General features: G+C 30.6%; 4 protein-coding genes across 5 annotated transcripts; 3 read left to right on the forward strand and 1 right to left on the reverse strand.

Annotated features, from left to right (window-relative positions):
- The first annotated feature begins 2201 nt into the window (after nucleotides 1–2201).
- Nucleotides 2202–4527, forward strand: LOC101219117 (probable calcium-binding protein CML21). Its single transcript, XM_004149523.3, has 5 exons — nucleotides 2202–2559; nucleotides 3039–3257; nucleotides 3434–3636; nucleotides 3722–3896; nucleotides 3993–4527. Exons 2-5 carry the CDS (start codon nucleotides 3062–3064, stop codon nucleotides 4106–4108), a joined length of 690 nt encoding a protein of 229 aa, XP_004149571.1. The 5' UTR covers nucleotides 2202–2559; nucleotides 3039–3061; the 3' UTR covers nucleotides 4109–4527.
- A 3320-nt stretch (nucleotides 4528–7847) lies between these two features.
- Nucleotides 7848–11212, forward strand: LOC101219355 (THO complex subunit 3). The gene is made up of 11 exons (XM_004149524.3): nucleotides 7848–8021; nucleotides 8119–8214; nucleotides 8732–8861; nucleotides 8945–9036; nucleotides 9182–9250; nucleotides 9704–9761; nucleotides 9861–9960; nucleotides 10154–10240; nucleotides 10382–10460; nucleotides 10590–10722; nucleotides 10809–11212. Exons 1-11 carry the CDS (start codon nucleotides 7956–7958, stop codon nucleotides 10841–10843), a joined length of 945 nt encoding a protein of 314 aa, XP_004149572.1. The 5' UTR covers nucleotides 7848–7955; the 3' UTR covers nucleotides 10844–11212.
- Nucleotides 11213–11707: 495 nt separating this feature from the next.
- LOC101219596 (hypothetical protein) lies at nucleotides 11708–13088 on the reverse strand. 2 transcript variants are annotated; one of them, XM_011652190.2, is made up of 2 exons: nucleotides 12334–13088; nucleotides 11708–12031 (listed from the first exon to the last, which is right to left on the reverse strand). In XM_011652190.2, exon 1 carries the CDS (start codon nucleotides 12999–13001, stop codon nucleotides 12348–12350), a length of 654 nt encoding a protein of 217 aa, XP_011650492.1. In that variant the 5' UTR covers nucleotides 13002–13088; the 3' UTR covers nucleotides 11708–12031; nucleotides 12334–12347. The 2 variants fall into 2 exon arrangements, with proteins under 2 accessions (XP_011650492.1, XP_004149573.1); XM_004149525.3 differs by having other exon boundaries at nucleotides 11708–12028; nucleotides 12334–13085.
- Nucleotides 13089–21681: 8593 nt separating this feature from the next.
- On the forward strand, nucleotides 21682–24740 carry LOC101203347 (zinc finger CCCH domain-containing protein 18). The gene is made up of 8 exons (XM_011652191.2): nucleotides 21682–21823; nucleotides 22270–23140; nucleotides 23231–23398; nucleotides 23478–23660; nucleotides 23745–23830; nucleotides 23910–24086; nucleotides 24296–24443; nucleotides 24531–24740. The coding sequence occupies exons 1-8, from the start codon at nucleotides 21817–21819 to the stop codon at nucleotides 24562–24564; spliced, it is 1674 nt and encodes a 557-aa protein (XP_011650493.1). The 5' UTR covers nucleotides 21682–21816; the 3' UTR covers nucleotides 24565–24740.
- Nucleotides 24741–25594: the final 854 nt, after the last annotated feature.

The following is a 25594-nucleotide window of genomic DNA, read 5'->3' on the forward strand; positions in this document are numbered from 1 at the left end:
TGCCATCCTTTTTTCAAACTATATGTTGCTGATTTGACCTTCCAGAATTGTAGGTTGGTTCAAGCTTTTTGGTCTCTACTCACCCAATTATGGCTTGGCTGGTATTGTTTTTTTCTTTGTTTTTGGTTTCTTGTTTCGTTTATGTTTCTTACCTAAGAAAAGATCTATATTTGACCATTATTTCCTTTTTCTTTTCTTCATTCGTAAATGTTTGATAATTTGACTGGTTTCTCGTTTCATTTATATGAAAATAAGTTTTTAATAGTAAATATAATTGCTACGTTTATGTTTAGACATCTAGTATATATTTGAAGTAAAATAGGATATGGTTTTGGAAAAGACTAGAAATAGAAACAAAATTCAAGAAAACTTGATCTTGCTCCTGTTTCTGAAAGAAAACAAAAACAAGATACTAAGAACGTCATGAAACCTTGGAAGAACTCACAATATGTGAAAAGTAATATATTGTACATTGATAATCATATAAGTTGAAGTCAAGTTTATGTTGTATATGCTATATTATTTTCAAATTTTATCGTATGCGATAAATAATTGGGATTGAAGTTATCATTATGGTAATTAAATACTTTAAATCCTAAAGATTGATAATTTATTCTTATTTATAGTTATAAGTAAACTCATAGTATAGTAAGTTTGCTGCTTGACTTAGAATTCAGATTTGATGTGGCTAAAAACATCTTATAATTTTCTATTCCTTTCTGATGATGATATCTAATAAGGTTAGATAAATAATGATAATAATAAAAAATATATATTTTTTAAGTTTTACACATCAACTGTCACTTCATGTTTAACCCTTTCTCTATACAAAGAGCCATTATATGAAGAGTCTGTTCTTATTAATAACAAAAAGGTATCGTTTTGGAACAATAAACAATTTGAAAGTTTTATGGTCAAAGCATCATTGAAATTAATTCAAAATTAAATTATTTTTACATTTCTTGACGTTTGAGAATCTCACATAGAACAAGAGGTTTAATCAAAGGATGAATTGAAAGAGACTGTATCGAATGAGTATATATCGGAGATTGAGATCCTAATTGTCGATTAGGATTGATAAAGCTCATATTATCTGATAAGTGTCATCAACTAGTGAACTTGAGATTTTGAAACTCCAATTTTCAAATATGAAATACATACCAATTATCAATGAACATGTTAATTTAGAAATAGTCTCAAAGTAGACAAATTCAACGAAGAAGATGGGAAAAGAAAGTGTCAAACACCAAGGAAGAATTAAACAAGAACAACGCACAGTGGAAATGGATCACCAAAGTGTCGAAGAACTTGAAGCAAGTGGTAAAGAAGAAGGGATCCTTGAAGGATTCTTTTTGGAATGTGGTTTTTTTAGTGATTGGTCCTTTGTTTCAATATGAATTTGAATGAGCTTGATCGAAATATCTTTTTGAGTTTATGGTTGATGTTGCATGTCAAACAATTTTGGATTTTTTTGTCTCGAATTTATCTCTGTATAGGAGGTTGGTTTGATCAAAATATTAAACAAGCTTTTTTCATTACATGTTTGTTTCACATTTTTTTAAAAAAACTCAAGGAGGTTTTTTTTAAGGGGAGAATGTTGTAAGAAGAATAGATGAGTTAATTCTCATTTGAACATTTTAAATAAAAATGGGTTAAAATAAAAGCATTAATGTGTTTGTGTTTAACCGCTCTTTCTCATAAGGGTTTCAAATATAAGTATCTTTTATTAATGTCAAATTCCAATGAAAGGCAACTATAAAATACTATGAACTAATAATTTAATATAATGGTCGTTATAGTTAATTGAAGTTGTGACAAGAGATAGCCAACGACAATAGTGAATGGAGCTGGCCATCAATGATGTAAGTGTTGGAAAAAATATTAACAAATGGTGGTGATTGAATCAGTGATAATCGTTAAAGGTTGATCGTCACAATTAATGGTTAAAAGTTTATTATCCATTAAAGACTAAAGAAAAAACTTTATTTGAAGAGTTTCTCCTAAAACAATTTACTTGGTCAACTAATTTGTTCCAAAAGAAAAAAATCCAACATTTATCAAAATAACTTTTCATCCACAAAATGAATTAAAGGGTTTCAAAGGTAAAGGAGACATGTTGTCCACTCCCCGATGTGGACAAATCACAATGAAGATGATGAGATTCAGAGAATAATATATTAGAAAGAGAAGAGTCAATGGAAAAAGCCTTTTTGGACTGTTTTATGTATTATTAATCTTTCCTATCTTCTAGGGAGATTGTCGAACTTAGAGCCGATACACAAACGTGGTGGGTTGTCCACAAAGATCGGTTCAAGAATCCAATGAAGCATCAGCAAAGAATCACCATTATTCTCCATTTTTATCTTCATCTCATCAACAACTAATCTCTACCAAACTTTTCCCTTTTCTCTTCTTTCATCTACGACAAAACCCCACCAAAAGAATCTCCCAAAACACCCTCTAATTTCTCCTCTTTTTTTTTTTCTTCTTTTGTTGACCTTCTCTGATTCCTGAAGAAGAACCCATTTTGGAATCAAGCTTTGCCTTAATCTCTAACAGGTTAAACCTTCTTCCTTCCTTCCTTTCTTTTAATTTTTTTTTTTTTTTTTTTGTTTCATTGATTATGGTTTCAGTTATTGGTTCTCTTAGGATTTTGATTTCTGGTTCTGTTCTTCAAGTGTTGAAATGAATATGGGCATGTTTGGTGGTTTTGTTATCTTCCTTTTGTTTGTTGGTTCATGTGTTTATAGACCCTTTTCTTGGATTTTATCTTAATATTGAACCCTTTTGTGTTTTCTCAAGATTTTGAACCAGTTTACATCTTTTTGTGTTAACCCTTTTCTTCTCTTTAATTGATAACTTGCAAGCATTCATCCATGATAAATATGAAGCTAAGATATAATGTTTCAAAATTTTAAAAGCTGAGTACTAAAGTATAATATAATAGACCTTTTTCTTTATTGAATGATTCTTTTAACACTTGGTTTTTTATGGTGTTGAGTAGACTGTTTGATTGTTTGTTTTATGTCTATGAACAGAGACATTGTTGAATTAGTTGGCAATGGGGAGTGTGGTGGGGAAGTTGGAATCTCCTAGGGAATGTGTACCAGAAACAAAACTTGAAGCCAAAATGGTTGAGACAATGAAACAAAGAGCAACGAAAGGAAGCATCATTAGGTCATTTGATTGCATAATCTTGAAATTCCCCAAAATCGATGATAGCCTTAGAAACTGCAAAACTATTTTCCAACAGTTTGGTGAGTAACTTTGTTTGGTTCTGTTCTTTAGAATGCCTATTTAACTATATGGTTACTTAATGCCACAGTTTAAAACTTCAAGTTTCCAAGTCTTGAATTTACAATTACTCTACTAGTACCCCACAATATAGTGATGATCTTGATGGTGATACTTAGAAGTTATGGCTTCTTTGTAGATGAGGATTTGAATGGGATAATTGATCGTCGGGAGCTTAAAAAATGCTTTGACGGGCTGGAGATTTTGCTTACAGAGGAGGAAATCGATGATCTCTTTGATGCTTGTGATATTAGTACAGCTATGGGAATGAAGTTCAATGAATTCATTGTACTTCTCTGCCTTGTCTATCTTCTCAAGGATGATCCCAATGCTGTATTTTCTGTATCCGAATGTTTTGTTTTCAAGCTGCTTGTTTCTTCATTCTTTTTCTCTATGCTTTTCCTTTTGTATTCCCTGACTTCAACAGAAATCCCAATTCGGAATGCCAAAATTGGAGCAGACATTTGAATCATTGGTTGATGCATTCGTGTTCTTGGACAAGAATAAGGATGGATACGTAAGCAAGAGCGAGATGGTATCTGCAATAAACGAAACCACGTCGGGAGAACGTTCTTCAGGGCGGATAGCAATGAGGAGATTCGGTAATACTCATTGACCCTTTGCTCTTTCCATTTGAATCTGATTGCTGCACCAATGAATTAACGGTTGGACTTGTTTCACTCATTTGATCTTGGCAGAGGAGATGGACTGGGACAAAAATGGAATGGTAAACTTCAAAGAATTTCTCTTCGCATTCACCCGTTGGGTTGGAATCGACGAGAATGAGGACGGAGAGGAGGAAGAGGAAGAATGAAAGATGAAAATCATTTCATCTTGCATACGAAACTTCTTTTCCCAATTCCTCGTTTGATGATGGAGAAACTGTCGTGCACAGTAGTGAAAGAAAGGATGGTGTTTCATCTGCACTCTGTTGGCCTTTCTCACACAAAAAGTGAACTAGAAGATAACAATGGTTTCAAGGCATTAGTAGTAAATAATTGTGTGAACTTGTGAAGAGTAGAAGTCATATAATTTGAAATGCTATTGTTGAAGCCAAGCCTGAGCCTTTTTTTTCAAGTGGGGATTGTTTTTGTTTATTATTATTCTCCATGGCAGCTTCACTGATTTTCACTGGATGGGTTGGAAAGTAGTTGTATTTTCTTTGGACCTCTCTGACTTGCTCGCAATATTATGGACTCCTTTTCTTCTTATTCAAAGGGAAACTTCACTTCATCGCCTGAGTTGATTGATCTTTCCTCTTTTGTTTGTTTGTTTGTTTCCTTGCATCTTTTGTTTTTTTCTTTTTCATTTTGCCCCATTTGGCTGAAGATTTTAAGAGGGAGAAGCAGTGTGAAAGAAGGAACAAAAGATAAATGGAGGAACCAAAGTACTCGAACCAAACCGAAGAGTGAACCGATTTGATTCTCTCAATCTTCCAAAGGAAAATCAAACTGACTTGTATTTATGTTCCCATAACCCTCCTAGGCTTGAACAATACATGAGTTGAAGACTTGGTAGCTGAGCCCATATGCAAACTAGTTAGATTTAATACTTATAACTTCACTCTATTTAATGGTTAAGGAACTAAATTTATTTGAATTTGTCAACGTTTCTTTTTCTATAACGGAATTAAGTTTGTTCTCGATTGTTAAAATGTAGTTATCTTGACAATATTTAGTGTGGAAATTCACGTATAAAATGATAAGATATAAAGTTGAAAGATCAAAAGTAAAAGAGGACATATACTATGTTAGCAAAAGTCATAGTAAAGTCTTAATCAATCAAATAGCTATCAACGTTACAGTTTAGGGACTAAAGTGTGATTATTATTTTTAAGAAAAATCCTCCTTAAACTTTGATTATTATTTTTAAGAAAAATTTATTCGTATTAACGTGAAATTACCAAAATGAAACTTTGCATACATGAATTGGTATCTTGCTCTCATTCTACACATCCTCTAAACCTCCTCTTTTTCTTATTCTTCTCTCTCCCTCGATTTCTTCTCTCATGCTCCACTTTTCGAGCAACATTTTGGTGACGAACGGTGATATCTCTACAACATTTCAATGGTCGCGAGATAAATGGAAAAGAGAAAATAGAAAACGATGGACTTGAATGGAGAAAGGAAAATCGATAAAAAAAAAAAGTAAGTTAAGGGTAATTTTGTAACTTTCGAGAATACTTTAAAGCTTATAAAAATGTTCATGAACTTTATAGTTTGGGTCAAAAATATCTCTAAATTTTCAAAAGTTTAAAAAATACCATTAAACTTTTTTAAAAAAGTTTAAGAAATACTTATTTTTGCATGGAAACCGTTTAAAGTTTGTTTTAAAAAATACATAACTATTGAAAATTTTTATAAATACCTTTGAGCTTAAAAAGTTCAAAAACGCTCTCATTGATCCAAATTTTAAATCAATTTTTTCACCCACAAAAGATATCTAATAATAATAGTTATTAAAAAAACTTCAGAAGAAAAGAAAATAGAAGAATGAAAAAATGTGTATTTGAAAAAATATTATTGTGATTAAATTTAATGCATATTTGGAATGACTCAGAAGAGATGTTTTTCAAAAAATCATTTTTATTAACTTTTCAAGGTTTACTGTGGTTGCAAAAGTTGGTGGTCGGAAGTTCGTCGATAGAGTTAACAGAACTGACACCTAGTGATCGACCGATAATGGTTACTAGGGGTGGTGTTTGGAGTTGGTCGATGAATTTTCTAGATTGAATTAGAAAAAAATGTAATCCATGTGCTTGAAATAGTGTTTACTATCCAACCCCATGAGAAATAATGTAGGAAGTCTTGGTGAAGATGGTCATTGATCAACGATGAAGATAGTCGATAGTCACCAATTTTAAGACAATTGGTTGGTCGTCGACCATCATGACAATTAGTCATCAAGAGTCATGACTATCGATCGTTGACCATCACTACGATTGTTTGTTAATAGGCATGGCATTTATAATTAACAATAACGATTGGTTTCATTGATCAAGATGTTCATCTCACGACAGTAACGATTAAGACGATTCGAAACCAATGATTAAGATGATATGAAGTCGACAGTTAAGACAATTAGTTGTTGTGACCGTCGATCAATCATGATCGGTTATCTTGGATGATCGTGTGGAGTTGACTAACATTTGTTGTCAACGATCACTAAGACCATCAATAAGTTGTTAAAGTGATTTTTTTTCTAAAACATATGACATTCAATTAAAAAAAAGGGAAATTGCAATTGATAACAATTTCAGCAATAATAATTAAGGATATAGCAAAAATTTTTAAAAATTACAAATATAGCAAAATTATGACTGATAGACTTGTATCGCTGATAGACTTCGTATGGTCTATCAGTGATAGACTAATATTTTCAACATGACCTATCAGTGATAAACTTATATCATTGATAGAATTTGACAAATTTTGCTATATTTGTAAATTTTTTAAAATGTTGCTATATACTTAATTATTTTGAATCTAATTGCTAAATTTGCAACTATCCCTAAAAAAAATCCAAACCCATGAGTTTGGAATCTTAATTCTAAATGTCCAAACATGAGTTTCAATGACAAAACCCTCTAATTCCAAAACCAGGGGCCAAACACCCCACGACGATAATCAAATAGATTTGATAGTTTGAGTTTTTTTATTTGACTAATTATTGTTTTAGTCTGTTTTAAGGAAACAATTTAAATTTGTAGTTTTTTTGTTTTAACCCATTTACATAGTCACTTATTTTTGTAATTTAACAATTAAAATACCAATATTGATGGATAAATCAAATCCATTTCAATGAACATTTCTAAAAAAAAGTTATAAACCACAAAAAAAAGTCAAAAATAAATATAAATGAGTAAATAAATATTTTGTTATTTCATATAGGTAAACATGTTTATTATATTATTTATATTAGTGTCATTTTGATGTTTTATATTATTTATATTTGTGGATTTTTGTAGGATATTTATAATTGGTGGCAATTTTAGAAATAATAATTAAGTATATATAGCAACATTTTAAAAAAATTATAAATATAGCAAAATAGACTTTTAGGGTGCGTTTGGGAGAGATAATGAGTTATAGGGGAATGAATATGAATGATGATGTTATGATAATATGTGTTTGGGGAAAGATTATTGTTTTAGTATCATGATAATATGCGTTTTGGGAAAGAGTTATGATTGTAATGTTAATATAACATGTGTTTTGGAAAAGGGTTATGAGTGTAGTATTATGATAAGATGAAGTATAAATTTTTAAATTTACTTAACCCTAATTCCCAATTTTGCAAACATTTGGTTCAGGTTTGAGCCAAAACCCTTTTCCTCATACCCTAAATCCCCACTCCAAACACACTTATGGTCTATAAGTAATATTTGCTATTATTGGTGATAGAGTTGAACAAATTTTACTTAATTATTTTGAATTTAATTGTTATATTTGTAACTATAATATAATGAAAATATGGATCCATCCGGTCTCGTAAAAATGTGAAAAATATCATTAGTTGGAGGTAAGTTTAATTTTAGTTTTTGTTTGGTAGAAAAGGATTTGATGTATTGAACAAATTTTTTCACTCAAAAATCCATTTTAGTATTCGCATGGAAAGTCCCTCTAATCACAGGATTTGAAATCGTTCCATTGCAGCAGGACATGGAGGAATCAGCCCAAGCTTTCAAGAATCTTCACAGCAGAGAGTATCAAGGTCACAAGAAGAAGGTTTTGTTTTTTCCTCTTATCATATTCCTTCTTTCATGCTGTTTTCTAAGCCGATTTTATTCACCCTTTTAATATTTTTGATTCGTCTTTTCTTCAGGTACATTCTGTGGCATGGAATTGCACGGGCATGAAGCTTGCTTCCGGTTCTGTTGATCAAACTGCTCGAGTTTGGCATATTGAGCCTCACGGACATGTATGCTTTCTCTTCTTTGATTTTCCCGTGAAATCGTCCTCAAATTTCTCGATTAGGGTTTTGTTTATTTTTTATTTTTCTTTTTTGGGGTGCTGTAAATGGTCGAATTTGAGCTTAAATCTTCTTTTAATACTTGTCTCTTCATCCCACCGATTTGATAAATGTATATGTGGGGATTTACTATAGTTGAATAGCATACATAAGTGAAGTTATGAAACAAAAGGGTTAGGGAAAGCTTCAACTTTTGAGTTTCCTACTTCCACTTTTTACATATTGTTCCATAAGCTCTTGCTCTTGTGTTTTCCTTTCTTTTATGTTCTGGAAAATGGGAGTACGATTTACAGAGTTCTTTAGTTGTGTATATATGTGTTAGTGTGTTACGCTTGATTCCTCCTGAGACCTGTTTTGAATGGTTGCTATGGTTTTACCACAGTATTTAGTGTTAGCATTGTTTGTTTGTCTTTACTTACAACCCTGAACAAATCATTTCAATCATGTCAGACGATGTTTGCTTCAGGGTAAGGTTAAGGATGTTGAGTTGAAAGGGCACACTGATAGTGTAGATCAGCTTTGCTGGGACCCTAAACATTCTGATCTTATAGCAACTGCATCTGGAGACAAGACTGTTCGACTATGGGATGCTCGCAGTAAGGGTTTGAAACTGAGATTTTAAAAGTAACCGATCCAACTGTATTTTAAGATATGGTTCATTTTTTGTTTTGCTCTATAGATGGGAAATGCTCACAGCAAGCTGAGCTCAGTGGGGAAAATATCAACATCACCTACAAACCTGATGGGACACACATCGCTGTTGGAAATAGGGTATGTTCTAGGGTAAATTTTGTGCATTGTAAAGCCAATTTTTATTTGTTATTGGTTGAATGTACATCTCAAGAAGTTTATAAATTGTATCCCTTGGAGATGTTGACCATTTCAGTACTCACTGTTTTCTCACATCATTTTGCAGGATGATGAACTTACAATTCTGGATGTTAGGAAGTTTAAACCAGTTCACAAGCGCAAGTTCAACTATGAGGTAATGTTTATCTAAGATAAACTACGGTAACCTTGACCATTAGCCATTTATGGAAGCATAAGAGAGGATGATTGTGTTAAATGTTGAGAAATTTGATACAGGACATTAAAGATGACTGCTTTGACATGTTGATGTTGGTCTTACTTTAAAAATTAGGAAGTCCAATTTTAGTAGAGGCCGTCTTTACTCTGTTCTTGAAAGCTCTTGACAGGCCCCTCATTATTAATGTATATAGGAGGAAACATGTGAAGGAGATGGGCTAAATGTATCTTGTAAATAGGGTGATGTAATAGTAATATGGGCCCTTTAGCGGGTTGATTTTGTAACTGGCGCGGGCATTAATTTATAGTATTAAGTCTTTTGTGAACAGAAAGGGCATGATTAGACTGTGATAATCTTTTGTTTTACTTTGATTATCTACATTGACAGGAGTTTTTCATTATCTTTTTCCAGGTGAATGAAATTGCATGGAACATGACTGGGGAGATGTTTTTCCTGACAACTGGAAATGGTAACGATATGCGTTAGTGACATTTCTTTAAATGCAATAACTGAGGACATATTGTTGAACTCTGTCAAATAAAATTTCATGTCAATTTCTTGTGCTCAGGTACTGTTGAAGTACTAGCATACCCATCGCTTCGACCAATCGAAACTCTTATGGCTCATACAGCGGGTTGTTACTGCATTGCGATTGACCCTGTTGGAGGGTGAGTTTGAAAGTTGATTTAAATTGAGTGAAGCTTCTTAACTATGTACAACTCTTCCATGGAATATGCACTCATGATTTCTATTATTTAAAAACTCGTGGTTTCAAACTTTCAATTGCTTGCTTCATTTATTGTGAAAACTTCTTCTGCAATTAGTGATCGGGAAAGATAAATGACTTGTTACAATCAATAGGTATTTTGCAGTTGGAAGTGCTGATTCATTAGTTAGCTTATGGGATATATCGCAGATGCTTTGTGTGCGAACATTTACAAAACTTGAGTAAGTTTTTGTTTGATTTATACGACGATTTTGTTTTCTTCTTTCCTCTTTTCTAGATTTGCAACACTGCATTACGCAGTGACTTGACTTGTTTATATACTGAAGGATAATACTTTCTTGTCACTTATTTAACTTCCTTAGATGGCCTGTTAGAACAATAAGTTTCAACCACACAGGAGAATACATTGCTTCTGCCAGTGAGGATTTGTTCATTGATATAGTAAGCATTCATTCTAGTCTCTCTCCTTTACTTTAATGTCTGATCATGTTACAGTCTCCCCTCTGTTTTTGCTGAAGAGGATTCGTGCCAAAACTGGTTAATGGATGGTGTTTTTTCTTTTGCTTACAGTCAAATGTTCAAACGGGACGAACGGTTCATCAGATTCCTTGTCGGGCTGCAATGAACAGTGTGGAGTGGAATCCTAAACATAACTTACTTGCATATGCTGGGGATGACAAGAACAAGTATCAGGCTGATGAAGGCAAGTTGTCTGTGCATTGGTGTTTCCTCCTTATCTTAATAATTTGAAGTCACTTCACAAGAAGTGTTATCATTTTCTTGTTGCAGGTATTTTTAGGATCTTTGGGTTTGAAAGTCCATGAGAAATGGATCAACCATGGAGAAATTTCCAATTCTGTGATACTTTATTATGTTCCTTCATTTCTGGCAAAATGTATTGAATTTCAGTTAGTGGCTGTTACCATAATAACTTAGTCAAATTTTCCCTTGAAACAACAATCTGTGGTTGTATTACCTCTTGAAAAGTTCACCATGATAAAATCTTAACTTGAAACAACCATTCCTACACACCTGATGCGTAGAAGTTCCATCTTTTTAACTCGAGTTTTTTAGTATTTGGGGAGATTTTAGTTTCAAAAGCTGTTTGTAATAATGCTTTTAAGTTCTTAAATTTTTAATTCTTTTAGAAAGTTGTTCAAATATGCTCTAAAAACTGAGCAGGTTTCTTTCAACAGAGTATTATTTATATTAAACTTTGAAGTTCTTCAATTCTATTTTTCCAGCATGCCCTTTAAGTTTAGAATCTAAATCTCATACTCAGTTGTTTTTCTGTTTCGTAACAATATCTTTGTCATTTGATTTAATAGCATTTCATTTATGAGGATTTAATTCGATAGATATAGAGGCTTGTATGACTTTTGAATTGAGTGGCATTGTTCAACACTGAGAGACCATTAAATACTATGCTAATTAAGTGAAGTCATTTCTAGCGACAGAATGAGATGCTTTTCCTAAATGATGCATCATTCATTTCTAGTGCCAACAATAAGGGATAAGGGGTGGAAGATTCAAACTCGTAGAACTATGCTTCGGTTGGGACCTAAATTATCTACTTAAACATTTTGTTAGTCATATCTACTTTTTCTTGTGCTATACATCTCTATACATGTTGTCAAGGAAGTAAATACAATACAACTACTAATCTGAAGGTAAAAAAAAAAAAAAGATAATGATAATGAATTGGATGTATATATCAATAATAAATAATAAATAGCCAAAAAGTTACATATGGCCAATTTCAAAATTGACAAGTCATTAATTAGGCTTAGAAAGCCAAAACAAAAAGTTGTCACACAAGCAGTGTTGCCTTAATTAACACTGATTTTTAGTTCACTTCAAAAGCCAACACTTTCCTCACTATCCTTCTCTTCATAATTTGTAAAGATTCTACAAAAATGGAGCCTCCCTTGCTTCCCTCTAATGATATTTTTTATGTCGGACCCATCTTGCTTCATCCTCCATTGCATATTTAATTCTTCAAGCACCTGCTGCTTTATTTACATCAAAACCCAAATTGTTAGAAACCAAAATATCAACCCATTTTGACATTTGTCATAGTGAGAAAAAAATCCAAGAAGAATTATTCAACTAAGCTGCCACCAACAAACCTAAAAAAAATAAGAGCAAATTGTAACATCTTACACCCCTTGGAACTTTCAATGATAAAAGTTGACTCAATTGATGTTAAAACTTCGAACATATAATATTTGTAGAAATTGGCAACTCCTACCATACTTTCGTGTTGTTTATTGCAATTTACCGAAAAAAGAATCACATTATAAGGAGGTTTTACCTGACGAATGGCAATTAAAAGCCGCAAAGAATGAACTTGGAAGTAACAAAAATAATGGCAGAAAAGCCAAGAAGAGAAATGGTAATGAAATTCCTTGAAAACCAAGTGAGAGGCCCCCATTTAATCTCCACACTAGAACTCTTCATTCTATTCCCAATTTGTGGTTCTTTAGACAAATTAAAGCAAGATCCTTTCATTCTAAGTTCTTGAACACATCTTGTAAGTGCTCTGTTTTCAGTCTTCTCCTTCTGTAACTGCCCTCTTGCTTTCCAATACATCCACAATTTCAGCTGCACCACGATCACGAACACCCCAGACGTCGCCCCTATCACCACTGCCGGAACCCACCATTTCTTACACACAATGGGATCAGAGGAAGTGTACAAGAGAGTGAGAGAGAGGGCATGGAAGAGGAAGAAGAAGCAACATAGTTGAAAGATTTGTTGCTTTAATGACTCCATTTTTGTCTCTCGACGTCCGATTCTGAGACCGAAGAGATGCTCATCTCTTTGCCAAAGCTTTAAGAGTAATAAATGGCCGGAGCTTTCAGAAATTTGTCGCAATGGGTGGTGTTGAATTACAGAGATCATGAGGTTTTGAGTGTGGTTTTCTTGTTCTACTGGGATTTCAACTATGTGGGCAGCAGTGGAATCTTTGGTTTCGGCCATTGGAGATTTGAACTTCGATGATTTTGAGTTTGGAATTGGAATTTTGTTGAGTTTTGAAGATACTTAAAGGGTTGTTTGTTGAATAACGCCTGATGCGAGTGATGAATGTGATTTTCCAACGGATATATTTCTTTTTCCACTCCAACGGTCGAATTGTTGGACTTTTTTTCTTAATATTATATTTATTAATTCCGTTGAAAGGAAACGGTATTTTCTTTTGGGCCTTCAATATTTCTCGGCCCATTGTGGCCCATCTCACACACACATGTTTGAGATAGGTCCGTCGGTTTAAATTATTATAAAATGCTCAAAATGGTCATTTCGATATAGAGCATATTTTTTATTCTTTAAAATTAATTTTTGTAATTAAATGTCTAAATTTTAATATTAAATTAATTTTGAGTAGCTAAAACTGTGTTTCCTTATTTTCAAATATGATTTTGATGATTTGAAAATGAAATTGATTTAGAGAAAGAATCGTTTCATAATGTTTGTGTTTAAATCACAAGATTAGAATTGACCCATTTTTCCTTTAACCTAATTAGAACAATTACAAATATAGAGAATTTTTTAAACACAAATTTAAAATTTAAGTAATATAATTAAACATATATAAATGTAAAATGCATTGACATGTAAATTAAGTAATATTTATTAAAAAAATATAATTGATATTTATAGAATTGTCCAGCTAATTTTTTAAATAAATAAAAAATTTGAAATATCATATATATATACATACACACGTATGGAAAAAAACACAAATATTTAACTTCATACACAAATGTTTAAAGATGAAAAAAGTATTTATAATTTCTAATTAAAAAATCAAATAATTATATCAAACAAGATTTAGAGTTCGACTCAAATGAATCAAAATATAACAAAATGATATCGATACATATGAATATCTGCCTACTAAAAATTTTGCATCGTTAAACGAGAGAAGAAACTCAAAATAAAAATGGATAGTTTGAATAAGCCAACAAAATCTTAGAAAAAAAGTAACGCTGATTTGTGCATGCATGAGAGTGTTTATTTGTTGCATATGCTCTTCTTCCTATCACAATAATAATAATAATAATAATAATAAATTATTATTATTATTATTATTATTATTATTATTATTATTATTATTATTATTATTATTATTATTGGTGTCACATCAATTATCAAAAGATTTATAAGAAAATAAAGAAGTATATATATATATATAGTTATATATATTATCCATTGGGTATATTGAAAAGCCAATAGTTACTCTCCACGTCAACATTAATATATTTTCTTTGTACAAAATCTAATCCCTAAGCCAAACTCTACTCCCACATTATTGCATAAATAATCCAATGTTCACATCATTCAATATTTGCTTTTGATTTTATTTGATTTCCACAACATTTCTTTTAGGTTTGGATTGAAGATTCAACTTCTAAATAACACTTACAACTATCCTTTTTTGTTTTGTTATATACTTTGTTTTCTCAAAACATAAAAAATAAAGAAAGACTAAATTGATCATAATGTAAGTATATATTTGTTGTTATGAATGTTAATATAAGCATGATTAGATTAGTCAAAATACACTTATATTTTTTAGAATATTGAAAGTTGAACATGTCCTCTTGCATTAAAAAAGAAATGATTATTATGATTGGAATATATTTGTGTATATAGAGCGTATTGTTTGGATTGACTTTTTAAAGGGTCATTTGACGCGAGATATAAACATCATATTGGAAATGTACTCTTTTAAAAACTCAAATTTAATTGTAGTAAATACTATTTCAAAACCTCCTATTTGCTACCATTTTTACTATTTGACCTTCATTGTTTTTTATATTAATTAATTATTTTTTTCAAACTAAAATAATCTATACTACACATTTAAAAAGTGTTTATATAAGTATAAAAAAAGCTATTTATTAATATTTAGAAGATCAATCTAAACATAACCCTAATTACCTAATTAAATTGCATATATATATATAACATTTGATGTGGTAGTGAAGTTTGTAATATAATTTTGGCTTTAAAAATCTTGGACATTTTTATCAACAAAGTTTGAAACTTTGTTTTTAAAAGTATCATCGTGAAGGTTGAAAAAGATAGGGTTGACATATAACTAAGATATAAAAATTAAAATATGATAAACGCAGCATCATTTACAATATACAAATGTATACTCTTCTGGGTAGATTTAAAGTTATGTTTCGAATAGACAACTTGAATCAATCCAAATGATCCTAAACCGTTTTTAAGTGTTTACAAGTAAAAGAAAGAGTATATTTATAAATTCTTAGAAAGTCAATACAAAAGATTGGAGTATATCCAAATTTGTAGTTAAAAGTGAGTGTAAATACGAGAAAGAAAAAGAAAAGGGTAGAAATGAGATTAATAATAGAGTAAAATTAGCACATTGATTTCACATGCAAATTATATTGGTTGAGGTTGAAGGTTTAGTATTGAGTGTTTGGGTACAATGTGTCAATGTGCTTCATTATTAGTAACATTATTAGAAAATGAAAAGTACTGCAAAACCCCATCACTTTGACCTATACCAATTATATATCTCCATTTCCATATATCAATTTCATTTTCACATTTAACTAACCTAACATTATTGGTCCACATGTAATAGTAATTTATGAAAAGGTATGGTCACTCTCTTCATCGTTATCAAGCTCAACTCATTTTTCCACTCAAGAAAATTTTAATTTATACTCGTAAAGTTTGGAGTTTAGATCAATTAAACTTTAAATTAATAATTTAAAGGAAAAAATGAGTTGATATATACAATTAACACTCTGCTCACTTGCTTTGATTTGCTTGTTTAATAAATAAGGATCACACATCGCATAAATTTCTTGAAGCCCGAGCCAAAAGATTCCTTTATAATTCTACCTATTCTAGATAATTCTGGATATTTCTCTTATTATTATCGAAAAGAATTCTCTCGAATTCCTTATCCTAAAAATCTAAGATATTTCTAGATTTCTTCAGTCGTTTACATAATTCTAGAATTTTAATCTACTCATTTAATATCTCTAGAAGATTCTAATTAGTGTTGCTATATATACTTTAACATAAGATTAGGTAGATTACATAATATTTGAAAAAAAAATTAGTAGAGTAATCAACTGAAGATGTAACAAAAAGACTCAAAATAATCAATAAGTTAAAGAAAAAGTTAAATTTTAAACTAAATCTATCTTTGTGTTCACAATCGTTGAAGATGGACAAAAAAAAACTAAATCAACAAGTTTCTATTTCTAACAATTCCCGCAACCTGTAGTTAGTTTCAATTTTGATTTTACATGCCTTCAAAACTTTTAATAATTTTTTTTTATATTTAAAATATATTTTTTACCAAATGACTGTTCTTGTCATTCAAGTAAGGTAAACGACGTTTTTCAAATCTAAAATAGAGTACGTAAGTGGTTTTAAATAGCAAAAGGTGGAAAACTTTTCAAGTACAGTAAAATAATGACATCTATTAGTTGAAAGACCACTGCATTTTTCTACGTTAATAAATAAATTGACTCATTTTACTATATTTGAAAACTATATTTAAAAATAAGAACTTGTTTTTGCACAACTTAGAGAAAAAAAAAAAGATGAATTGAAATGACGAGTGCAAGTGGACATGAAAAGGGTAGACATAACACCAAAATTGTATACCAAAAGTTGAGTTGGATTTTGAAAATGACCCAACAACCAAAGAGTATATTTGTCGTTAGCACCTAACAACCTTTTTATAATTTTCAACTTCACAATTAAGGTTTATAACGTTAATAGTGAATCGATTTGTCATCATGATCGTTAACAACGAAGGTTTAGAATTTAATTACCACCTTTATTTTAGATAAAGATATCAAAACTAATATTAATTTTCAAACGTGCACACACTTCTTCGAATGTCAACGTTACAAAATGAAGACAATTATGGTAAATCTATGAACCATTTCAAAATGAAATTTTATTTAAAAGTTTCAACTTCTTTTACTCGTTAAATGGAAATTTTATAGGAATGTTTGAAACACTAAATTGATAAATATAGTCAACTATCATTATATCATGTGGGTTATAATAATTGATATGTTGTAATAGTTTGTGTCATGAGTGCGTTTGTTAACTATTTTAATCTAAGTAAAAAATATAATAGTTAACATTATAACAAAATGGGAGTGAAAATATTATAACATTATAACATTATAATAGTTAAAAATATTATTTTAATATTATATTTTGTTGGTGTCTATGTTTTGGAGAAAACCAAAGAAGAAAAGCGAAAAGAAAGAAAAAGTAAAGAAGAAGGAAGAAAAATACTAAAAGAAGAAAGAAAGAAGAAATAAAAACGAAGGCAAAATGAAAGAAGAAAAAAGGGAAAAAGTTTGAAAAAAAAACAATTTAATGTGAGGATGAGATTAGTAAAAGGCGGAAACTTATTTACTTTTAAACTTGAGGCTGTTTTTGATTTGGGTCACTATCTCTGAATTCTATAGGCAAATCCGTCTACATGAAGTTGAAACCTAAACATAATCTCAAGTTGTTTTAAATGTAATTGGGTTAATAAAGTTTAGTTAAAAGAAAATTAGCTAAATTGCTTGGACAATAATCCAAAACATAAATTAAATGTGAAAACTCAACCAAAATTATTGCAAAATCATAAAATTACAAATATAAATATATATACATTTATAAGTTATAACTGTTCGCACGAGATTTTTGGAGAAATTTGATTTGCGATATTGAACTTGAGTTGATGTTGTATTTTTGTTGATTTTATGCGGTGTGGTTCGATCTTTTTTATCATCTTATTCTCTCTCAATTGAGTGCATACGCTTGATTTGAAAAAGCGGAACACGTGATATTCTTGAAGTTGGAGTCCTGAAATAAAGTTTTTATCTTCAAATAAGCTTCAATCTTCGAGGGAAGTTGGAGTCTTGAAAGAAAGCTTGTATCTTCAAAGTAACTTCAATATTCGAGGATAGTCCATGACTTTAGGAGTTAGGAGGGAGTCTTCTAGCTTTTGGAAGAATTATCTAAACCTTCTAGAGTAAAAAATTTTCAACTTAGAGTTCTCTGGTGGACTTTATCGGTTTAAGTCTAGTTGGTTCATGGATCAAATCCATGGACTCAACCACATGAATTTTGGTCATATTTACTGCTCAATTAAGTTTATTTTTTTGACTCAATTGAACTTAGTCCAAGTAAATAATATTTAATTGAAGCAAAATAATTAATTTGATCCAACTGTTACGATGAAAACATATGACATTATCACGTATCAATTTTTTAATTAGTTTCAAATTCAATTATTTGCACTTTTCACCGTTAATTTAATAAATGATGTCACAATTTATGATTGGTCTCAAAATTTTCTATTCAACAAATGCCCATTTTTGAGATTTTTTTCTCAGTTCAACATATCAAATTAATCAAACCATGAAGTAAGTATATAATTTTGATTTAAATTTGAAATAAGGGTTGTAATATGGTCAAACCTTAATTAATTTGAGAAAAGTTCAAAGTTTTATCAACAATTTAATTTAATTTAAGGATAAAAATTTTAATTAGACTTTTTAAAATAAACTTTGGAACATAACCAAAAATTTAATTTGAAATAAGGATAAGATTATGGCTTCAATTTAAATTTGAGATAAAAATTGAGGTCATGTATCCAAGTTAATTTGACTTCAATTTTGAACCCAAAATTTAATTTTAAAATTGAGAATAATTTTTTTTTTGAAAATTTTGAAATATTTAAATATTTTAAATAGCTCAAATCAACAAAATTTTGAGATTTATCCAAAAAAAAAAATGAAATAATTTAAAATAAGATAAGCTAAATGGATTATCTTTTCTTTATTTTAAAAAAAACATTCATGTTCCTATATGCATTGGATTTGTTTTTTTAAAAAAAATAATTAAATATCATTCATAATCCTTTTAGGAATTGAATTTGTTGGCCTTATAAATAGATCCACACATTCACAATTTATTTCTCATCGAGCAACATAAATATATGAAAAACTTTTTTTTGTCTCTTTCTCTCTTCTTTTTTTTTTTTTTTTTTTGTTTTTGTTTTTTTACAGAAGCTAAAGGTAAGAACTTATTCATCTTTTTTTTTTCAATCGTTTGCAGGGATGACTTTACCGTCAGCGATTCAACTTCTACTAGAAGATGATTGAGCTTTTGCCGTCAGATCCATCTCTTTAGTAGGAGTGATCGAGCTTCTTTACCGTCAGCGATCCAACTTCTTCTATGGGACGATTGAGATTTTGTTGTCGATCCACTTCCCTAGTAGAAGCGATCAAACTTCTTCGTCGTCAGCGATCCAACTTCTACTAGGAGACGATCGGGCTTTTGCCATCAGATCCACCTCCCTAGTAAGAGCGATGAGAGAGGTTTCTGTTTATTGGTTGAACCATTAACATGTTGTTCATTAGAGGAGCATTGATATTTAAGGACCCAGAGGTAACCTAGGACTAACTTACTGTTATTAGTCTATATATGTGGACACAAAAATATATCTACAATGAGAAGAGTTCAACTGTGTGTCTTTAGTGGAGTGTACACACAGTTAACGAATATTGATTATTGCAGTTAATGAGTTTAGACAATTAATCTCATATTGTTGGTCAGATCTATTAGATCTCCTTCCTAGCTCGGAAAAGGTAATGAAATTTATTTATATTAGTTGTAATTTAAAATGTTTAAATTTACTTTGGGAATTAGTATAATGTAGGGTGATAGATTATTACAAACTTTATATATTTTAATCAAACTTTATTATATAAATTTAATTTAGGTTATTTAATTTAGCTATTAATTAATTGAGTAATTAATTAATAGGTTTACTTTATTTTATTTAATTAAAATAATTTAAAACTATAAAATATTTGAATGTATTCATTAAATATGATTTAAATGAAATATTAATTAAATTATTTATTAATTGATTTTAAATTTTTATTAATTTAATATTTTTTTAAATTAATAGAATTTTCTAATTCTCTCGTACTCTTTCGGAAAAGAAGTTATAAATATGCATAAGAAAAACAGTTTTTCTTGATCAATTAAGTCAATGTTTTGCTCTCTACAAAATAGTTTCTCTTTAAACTTTTTTCATCCCAATTGGTTAGATAAAATCATTTCATCTCAGAGAATAGGAAAATCTCCGACGAGTGGTATCCCAATTTAGAGTCTTAGTAGATTTAGAGGCGTCAAACTAAGTAAGTTTTTCTTTTTCTAATCTATAATTTGATTAGATAAAATCTTCTGATGTCCATAACTTTCATCCTTTAGTACTGCACTACTCATACGACACTTAGTGATAACTTCCTAAACTCCTAACTCACAACTATAAGAAAAATGAGGAAAAGATACATGATTTTTATATAAACATACTCAACATAATTGTAAAACCTATAACAAATTCATACACAAAGTTAGTTATGATTATGACACATGAAAATAAAAGAAACCTACGACTGGATGCAAACCGATAACAGTAGATCATCACGTTCTCTACTTGAAAATTGAAAAAACATTTTAAAAAAAATAAGATAAAAGCGTGATGAGTGATTATTTAATTTTAAAAAATACATGATAGACAATATGTATAAAGCAATGTTAGCAAAGCAACACAAATGCTTATAACCTTCCTAATAAGTAATATAACTATTTCGTCTCTCATATTCTAATTTCATAATTTCAACTTAGTTAACAAACAACTCTTCAAAAAAAAAAAAAAATTGTACTAAAAAAAGAGATTTAAAACAGAAATTCCTAATTTCAGTAAATAAAAATAAAAATCATAGAGGTCTCTGTTAAGATATTTTTGTTACTAAAAAATATATTTATTTTGACTTAAAAATTCCCTCCTATTAAGCCTTTTGAATAGGCCACTCTCTGACTAAACCCTTCCCTCTTTCTCTCTCAAACTTTCACTCTCCCATTTTACCCCTCACTAATATTATCACTAATCATAAAAATTAACCAAATTGAACCAATTAAAATTGTTAATTATTATAAGAAAATCCAAAAACCAAAAATTAATTTTCTTTGTAAAGGAGCAGACAACATGGGACCTCATAGGAACAAGTGGATTTTTGTCTCATAATAATGTTGGTCAAATGGATAAAATGTTTATAAACTATGTCTATTTTTTAATACATAATTAAATGAAATGAATTTTTTTCTTTAATTTGTGAATCACAACAAACAATCTGAGGGCTAACATTTCATCATCATAATAATAATAGCAATAAATTTGATAAAGACAAAAACCAAATAAGTTTGTTCTGTCAATTGGGAAAGTTTGCAACTTGCCGACATGAAGGATTTTCTTATGAATTTCTTCAATTCTTTTTTAACACTTTGGTTTTTCCGGAATTTTATTTTTTTATAAAAGCAATTTTTTGTTCAAAGGGTCTATTTGTAAATTCGATTTTTTTTTATATATGAAGAAAAATCTAATTTCAGTTAAGTTGAGTTCGATATTCAAGCAAAAATTATTGCCTCAATTCACTGAATTTGGAAAAATATGAGTGTAAATTTTAGGTATAAAAGGAAATGAAAGCACCATAAAGATTTCGAATTCAAATTAGTCAATTCCAAAGCATAAAAGAAACATAAAAAAAGATGTAAGTTGATTTTTATTTTCATTTTTTTTAAAAAAAAAAGTTTGTGGTGCTTTTTTTTTTTTTTTTTTAAATTTTCCATTTAATTAGTTAAATTATAATTAGTTTTGGTTTCTCTTTTTCTTCTTCTCAAGAACAACAAAGAAAAATGGTTCCTTTTGCCCATAATGCCTGGTCTGAAGCTTTCTTTCTCTGCTCTTACTTTCTTTATTCTTTTTGTTCATATAAATTTCCCAGATTTAGTACTTCTTTTTTTAGCATTGTTTTGGGGTTCAATTCGATTATTGTAAAGTTTTTTCAAATGGGGTTTTTAAAAGTTTGTTTCTTTGTTTGAATTCAAAGTTCCCTGCTCTTAATTTCTTTTGAAGTTCTTTTTTAGTTTTTAATTGAAAGCTTCCAGAAAAACTTAGGGAAACCATCGAAGAAGATTGGTTTTTCTCATTTTTTTTATTCAATTTGTTAGTCTTCTATTTCATTCCTTCCGAATTTTTACTTCCTTTTGTATTGTTTTTGTAACTCCATTTCCTCAATTTCTATATGTATATATATATTTATATTTATGGTTTCATTCTATCAATTTGTATAGATATTGAAATTTTCATTAATATGTTTGAATGTAGTGTATGAAAAGTTTATGGAGTTTTCGGCTCACACTAGGACTGTATTCCATCGAATCAATCAAATCGATCCCGACAATGTCATGAAAATCATTGGATTCTTACTTCTCCATGATAATGGGGATCAGGAGATGGCGAGGCTAGCACTAGCAAATGAGAGCCATATTGAAAAAGTTGTTATGCTAGCCAAGACTGAGCTGCATCAACTGCGATCGATGCCAGTCCCGGTATCACCATTAGCCATTAGAAACAGGCAGCCTTCAACTTCCCCTCCTGGTTGGGAGCAACAACAGCTTACTAACAAGCATACTCCTGATTACATATCATTAGGCTATCATGATTCTTCTATGTATGACTTACAAAATGCAGCTAACTTATTTTGCTTAGAGGACCATATGGAACAGTCGAACTCGGGTCTCTCTAGCTTTGATTGTAGCTATGCTGATAATATGCTCAATAGCTTTAGTACTAGGAACACCCGCCATTACTCGAATGTGCCGGATTTTCAGCCTAGGACATGTCACTACTACAACAAAGGATTTTGCAAGCATGGAAATAGCTGTAGGTATCTCCATAGCAACCTCGTGCCTGGGAGCCTTTCTCATCTGTATAATACCAATTCTAATGTCAATGATGATCATGTTTTCCGACCTGGTTCACTTGAGAGGTTGGAGTTTGAAATTGTTGAGCTTCTTAAATCAAGAAGAGGCAGTCCTATTTCAATTGCTTCATTGCCAATGATTTACTATGAAAAGTATGGAAAAGTTCTTCAAGCTGAAGGTTACCTAACTGAGAGCCAAAGGCATGGTAAGTCAGGTTTTAGCTTGACGAAGCTCCTCACTCGATTGAAAAACAGCATCCAAGTGATCGACAGGTTGGTTTAGGTTACAGTTTCAGTTCCGGTTTCGATTATGACTTTAAAGCTGGCTGTTAATACTTATTTTTGGTTTGTTTGACATATCAGGCCTCATGGACAGCATGCAGTCATTTTGGCAGAAGATGCTCCGAAATTCATGGACCATAGGAAGGATAGGAATGATCCCGGGCCGATTGTTAGCAGTGCCCGACAGATATATATGACATTTCCAGCTGACAGTACCTTCACAGAAGATGATGTTTCTGATTACTTCAGGCAAATGCTAATTGATTGTATTTGTTTCTTATTAATGTTTCAATTGCACATATCTTATTTTGATTGTGTGTGATCGTAGTGTCCACTATGGAATGGTTGAAGATGTAAGGATACCCTGCCAACAAAGAAGGATGTTCGGGTTTGTCACATTTCACAGTATGGAGACTGTGAAACTAATCTTGTCTGATGATAGTGAGCATTTGATTTGCGGGGCTCGGGTTCTCGTGAAACCTTATAGAGAAAAGTCCAAGCTGTTGGAAAGGTGTCACCTTATTTCCATTCCTCTGCCTATTTCTTCTCCCCTATTCCTTCTCCGTTGCCTTCAACTTCTTAAAATTTGATGTAGGAAATACCAAGAAAGAATTGAACAACAACACCAAGATTACTTTGCTTCACACTACAACAGCCTTGAATCCGAGCAGCTTCACTCAAGTAAGTGGAGGATCGAGATTTACTTGTCTATTGTCTAAGTTTATTCATCACATCCATTTATTACTCACAAATCATATAGTTGGTAGAGGCTATGATTTCCCCCCCACAATGCTGAGACTAAGGATGGAAGAGCAGCAGCAACAACAGCGTGAACTCGAGAGGAGCCTTTCTGAGATGACCTTAGTTCAGAAATCGGTCGTGAATCAGCCCTACTTTAGCTATCAGATGAACGAACTGAAAGTTCCAGTCCCAGAAGGTTGATGATGATGATGCATTTTCTTATAAAAAGATCATATCCTTATGTACCATAGGAATAATCAAATAAAGAATTTTCAAATCAAATAAATAATTTCCTACAGTCTATTGGAACAAAAAAGAAAAAAAAGAAAAAGGTACTTATTTTATTTTATATATATTCAAATAAGTTAATTCAAATTTGACTTTATTATAATTCATTTTTAGCAGCTACAGAAAGTTTTGAGCATTTGATGGATATTCTCAACGTTCTAAATAGTGGCTCTAACTCTAGCTCGAGCTCTACTGATGATAATAAGCAGCAACCCCACCCCCAAAACGTGACAGATTGGAATCACATGGAACTCAACCTCGAGAGGTAGAAACAAGAACATATATATTTTATGTGTTTGTGATGGTGAAATGGTTAATGAATTTGGGGATTTTCTTTTGTTTATGATGGCAGTGAAGGATATAACTTACCAGAAAGTCCGTTTTAAACTGGAACAGATAGAAAGTGATAGAGATACAGGCATACAACATATAGAAGGCTTACCAATTTGATGTCCCAGAGTATATAGAGTTTTAAACTCGTCATCCATCCAGCTTATAATAAAATATAATGCACAGATCTTACAATGTAAGGAGATTATAAAGGTTTCTTTGTTTGTTTGTTTTTTTTTTTTTGTTTTTTTTTTTTTTTTTGTTTTGGAGGAGGAGGAGGAGAAGGAGAGGGGGGTTTGGGTGGGTTAGAAAGATAGGACTTTTCTAGATTTAAGAAACCATATACATCAATCCTTTTGGAATGTTATCAGAATCTCCTTACCAAATAAAAGTCTTTGTATATTTTCTTTTTAATGTTTTGTCTCTTCGACTATTCATTTATTTTCCATTTCTTAATTTGTTGAAAAATGTTTAATTTCTGCAAAGTTCTCTCTAATCATCAATAAAAAAGCCAATAGAACAATAAAATAAAATTGACTAACCACTATGAAACATCTATAAAAGCAAGATGCAATATATATATATACCCACTCAAAGAGCCCCAAGTCCAAGCTATGCTCTTTCCTCTGCCTATTCCTCTGGATTGCCTTCATAAAGTTTTTCATTTTGATTTAGGAAAGAATTGAACAACCACAGCCTACAACAACAACCTCTCGAGTAAGTAGTTCGGATCGAGATTTACTTGTTTATTGTCAAGTTCATTATCTCACATCCATTTGTAACTTACAAATAATTATTCAGAGGCTATGACTGAAGAACAGCAGCAACAACAAATCCTTTCTTTTTACTTTTTAATATTTTTATAAATCTATATTAATAAATACATAAATATATCTTTCAGTGATCCTAACATATTTTATATATCTATAATATATTTGCAATTTTTTTTAAATATTGGTATAAGCACGTCTTTTTATTTTTGATTTATTTATTAAAACCTTGTGAATAACTAAATTGCAAAATGAGTAACTAAATTTTGAACTCTAAATCCATTTTGTATGAATTAAAAACCTTATATGGTTATGA

This window comes from Cucumis sativus, chromosome 3 (genome assembly GCF_000004075.3).
Source record: "Cucumis sativus cultivar 9930 chromosome 3, Cucumber_9930_V3, whole genome shotgun sequence".
In the NCBI taxonomy this organism is placed as follows: Eukaryota; Viridiplantae; Streptophyta; class Magnoliopsida; order Cucurbitales; family Cucurbitaceae; genus Cucumis; species Cucumis sativus.

Coding starts and splice junctions, on each gene's coding strand:
- LOC101219355 (XM_004149524.3), top strand. CDS start 7,956: ATGGAGGAATCAGCCCAAGCTTTCAAGAATCTTCACAGCAGAGAGTAT. Junction 8,022..8,118: donor ATCAAGGTCACAAGAAGAAG/GTTTTGTTTTTT, acceptor TCTTTTCTTCAG/GTACATTCTGTGGCATGGAA. Junction 10,461..10,589: donor AGGATTTGTTCATTGATATA/GTAAGCATTCAT, acceptor TTTTGCTTACAG/TCAAATGTTCAAACGGGACG.
- LOC101203347 (XM_011652191.2), top strand. Junction 23,399..23,477: donor GATGTTTCTGATTACTTCAG/GCAAATGCTAAT, acceptor GTGTGATCGTAG/TGTCCACTATGGAATGGTTG. Junction 23,661..23,744: donor AAGTCCAAGCTGTTGGAAAG/GTGTCACCTTAT, acceptor AATTTGATGTAG/GAAATACCAAGAAAGAATTG.
- LOC101219117 (XM_004149523.3), top strand. CDS start 3,062: ATGGGGAGTGTGGTGGGGAAGTTGGAATCTCCTAGGGAATGTGTACCA. Junction 3,637..3,721: donor ATCCCAATGCTGTATTTTCT/GTATCCGAATGT, acceptor TGACTTCAACAG/AAATCCCAATTCGGAATGCC. Junction 3,897..3,992: donor GATAGCAATGAGGAGATTCG/GTAATACTCATT, acceptor TGATCTTGGCAG/AGGAGATGGACTGGGACAAA.
- LOC101219596 (XM_011652190.2), bottom strand. CDS start 13,001: ATGGCCGAAACCAAAGATTCCACTGCTGCCCACATAGTTGAAATCCCA.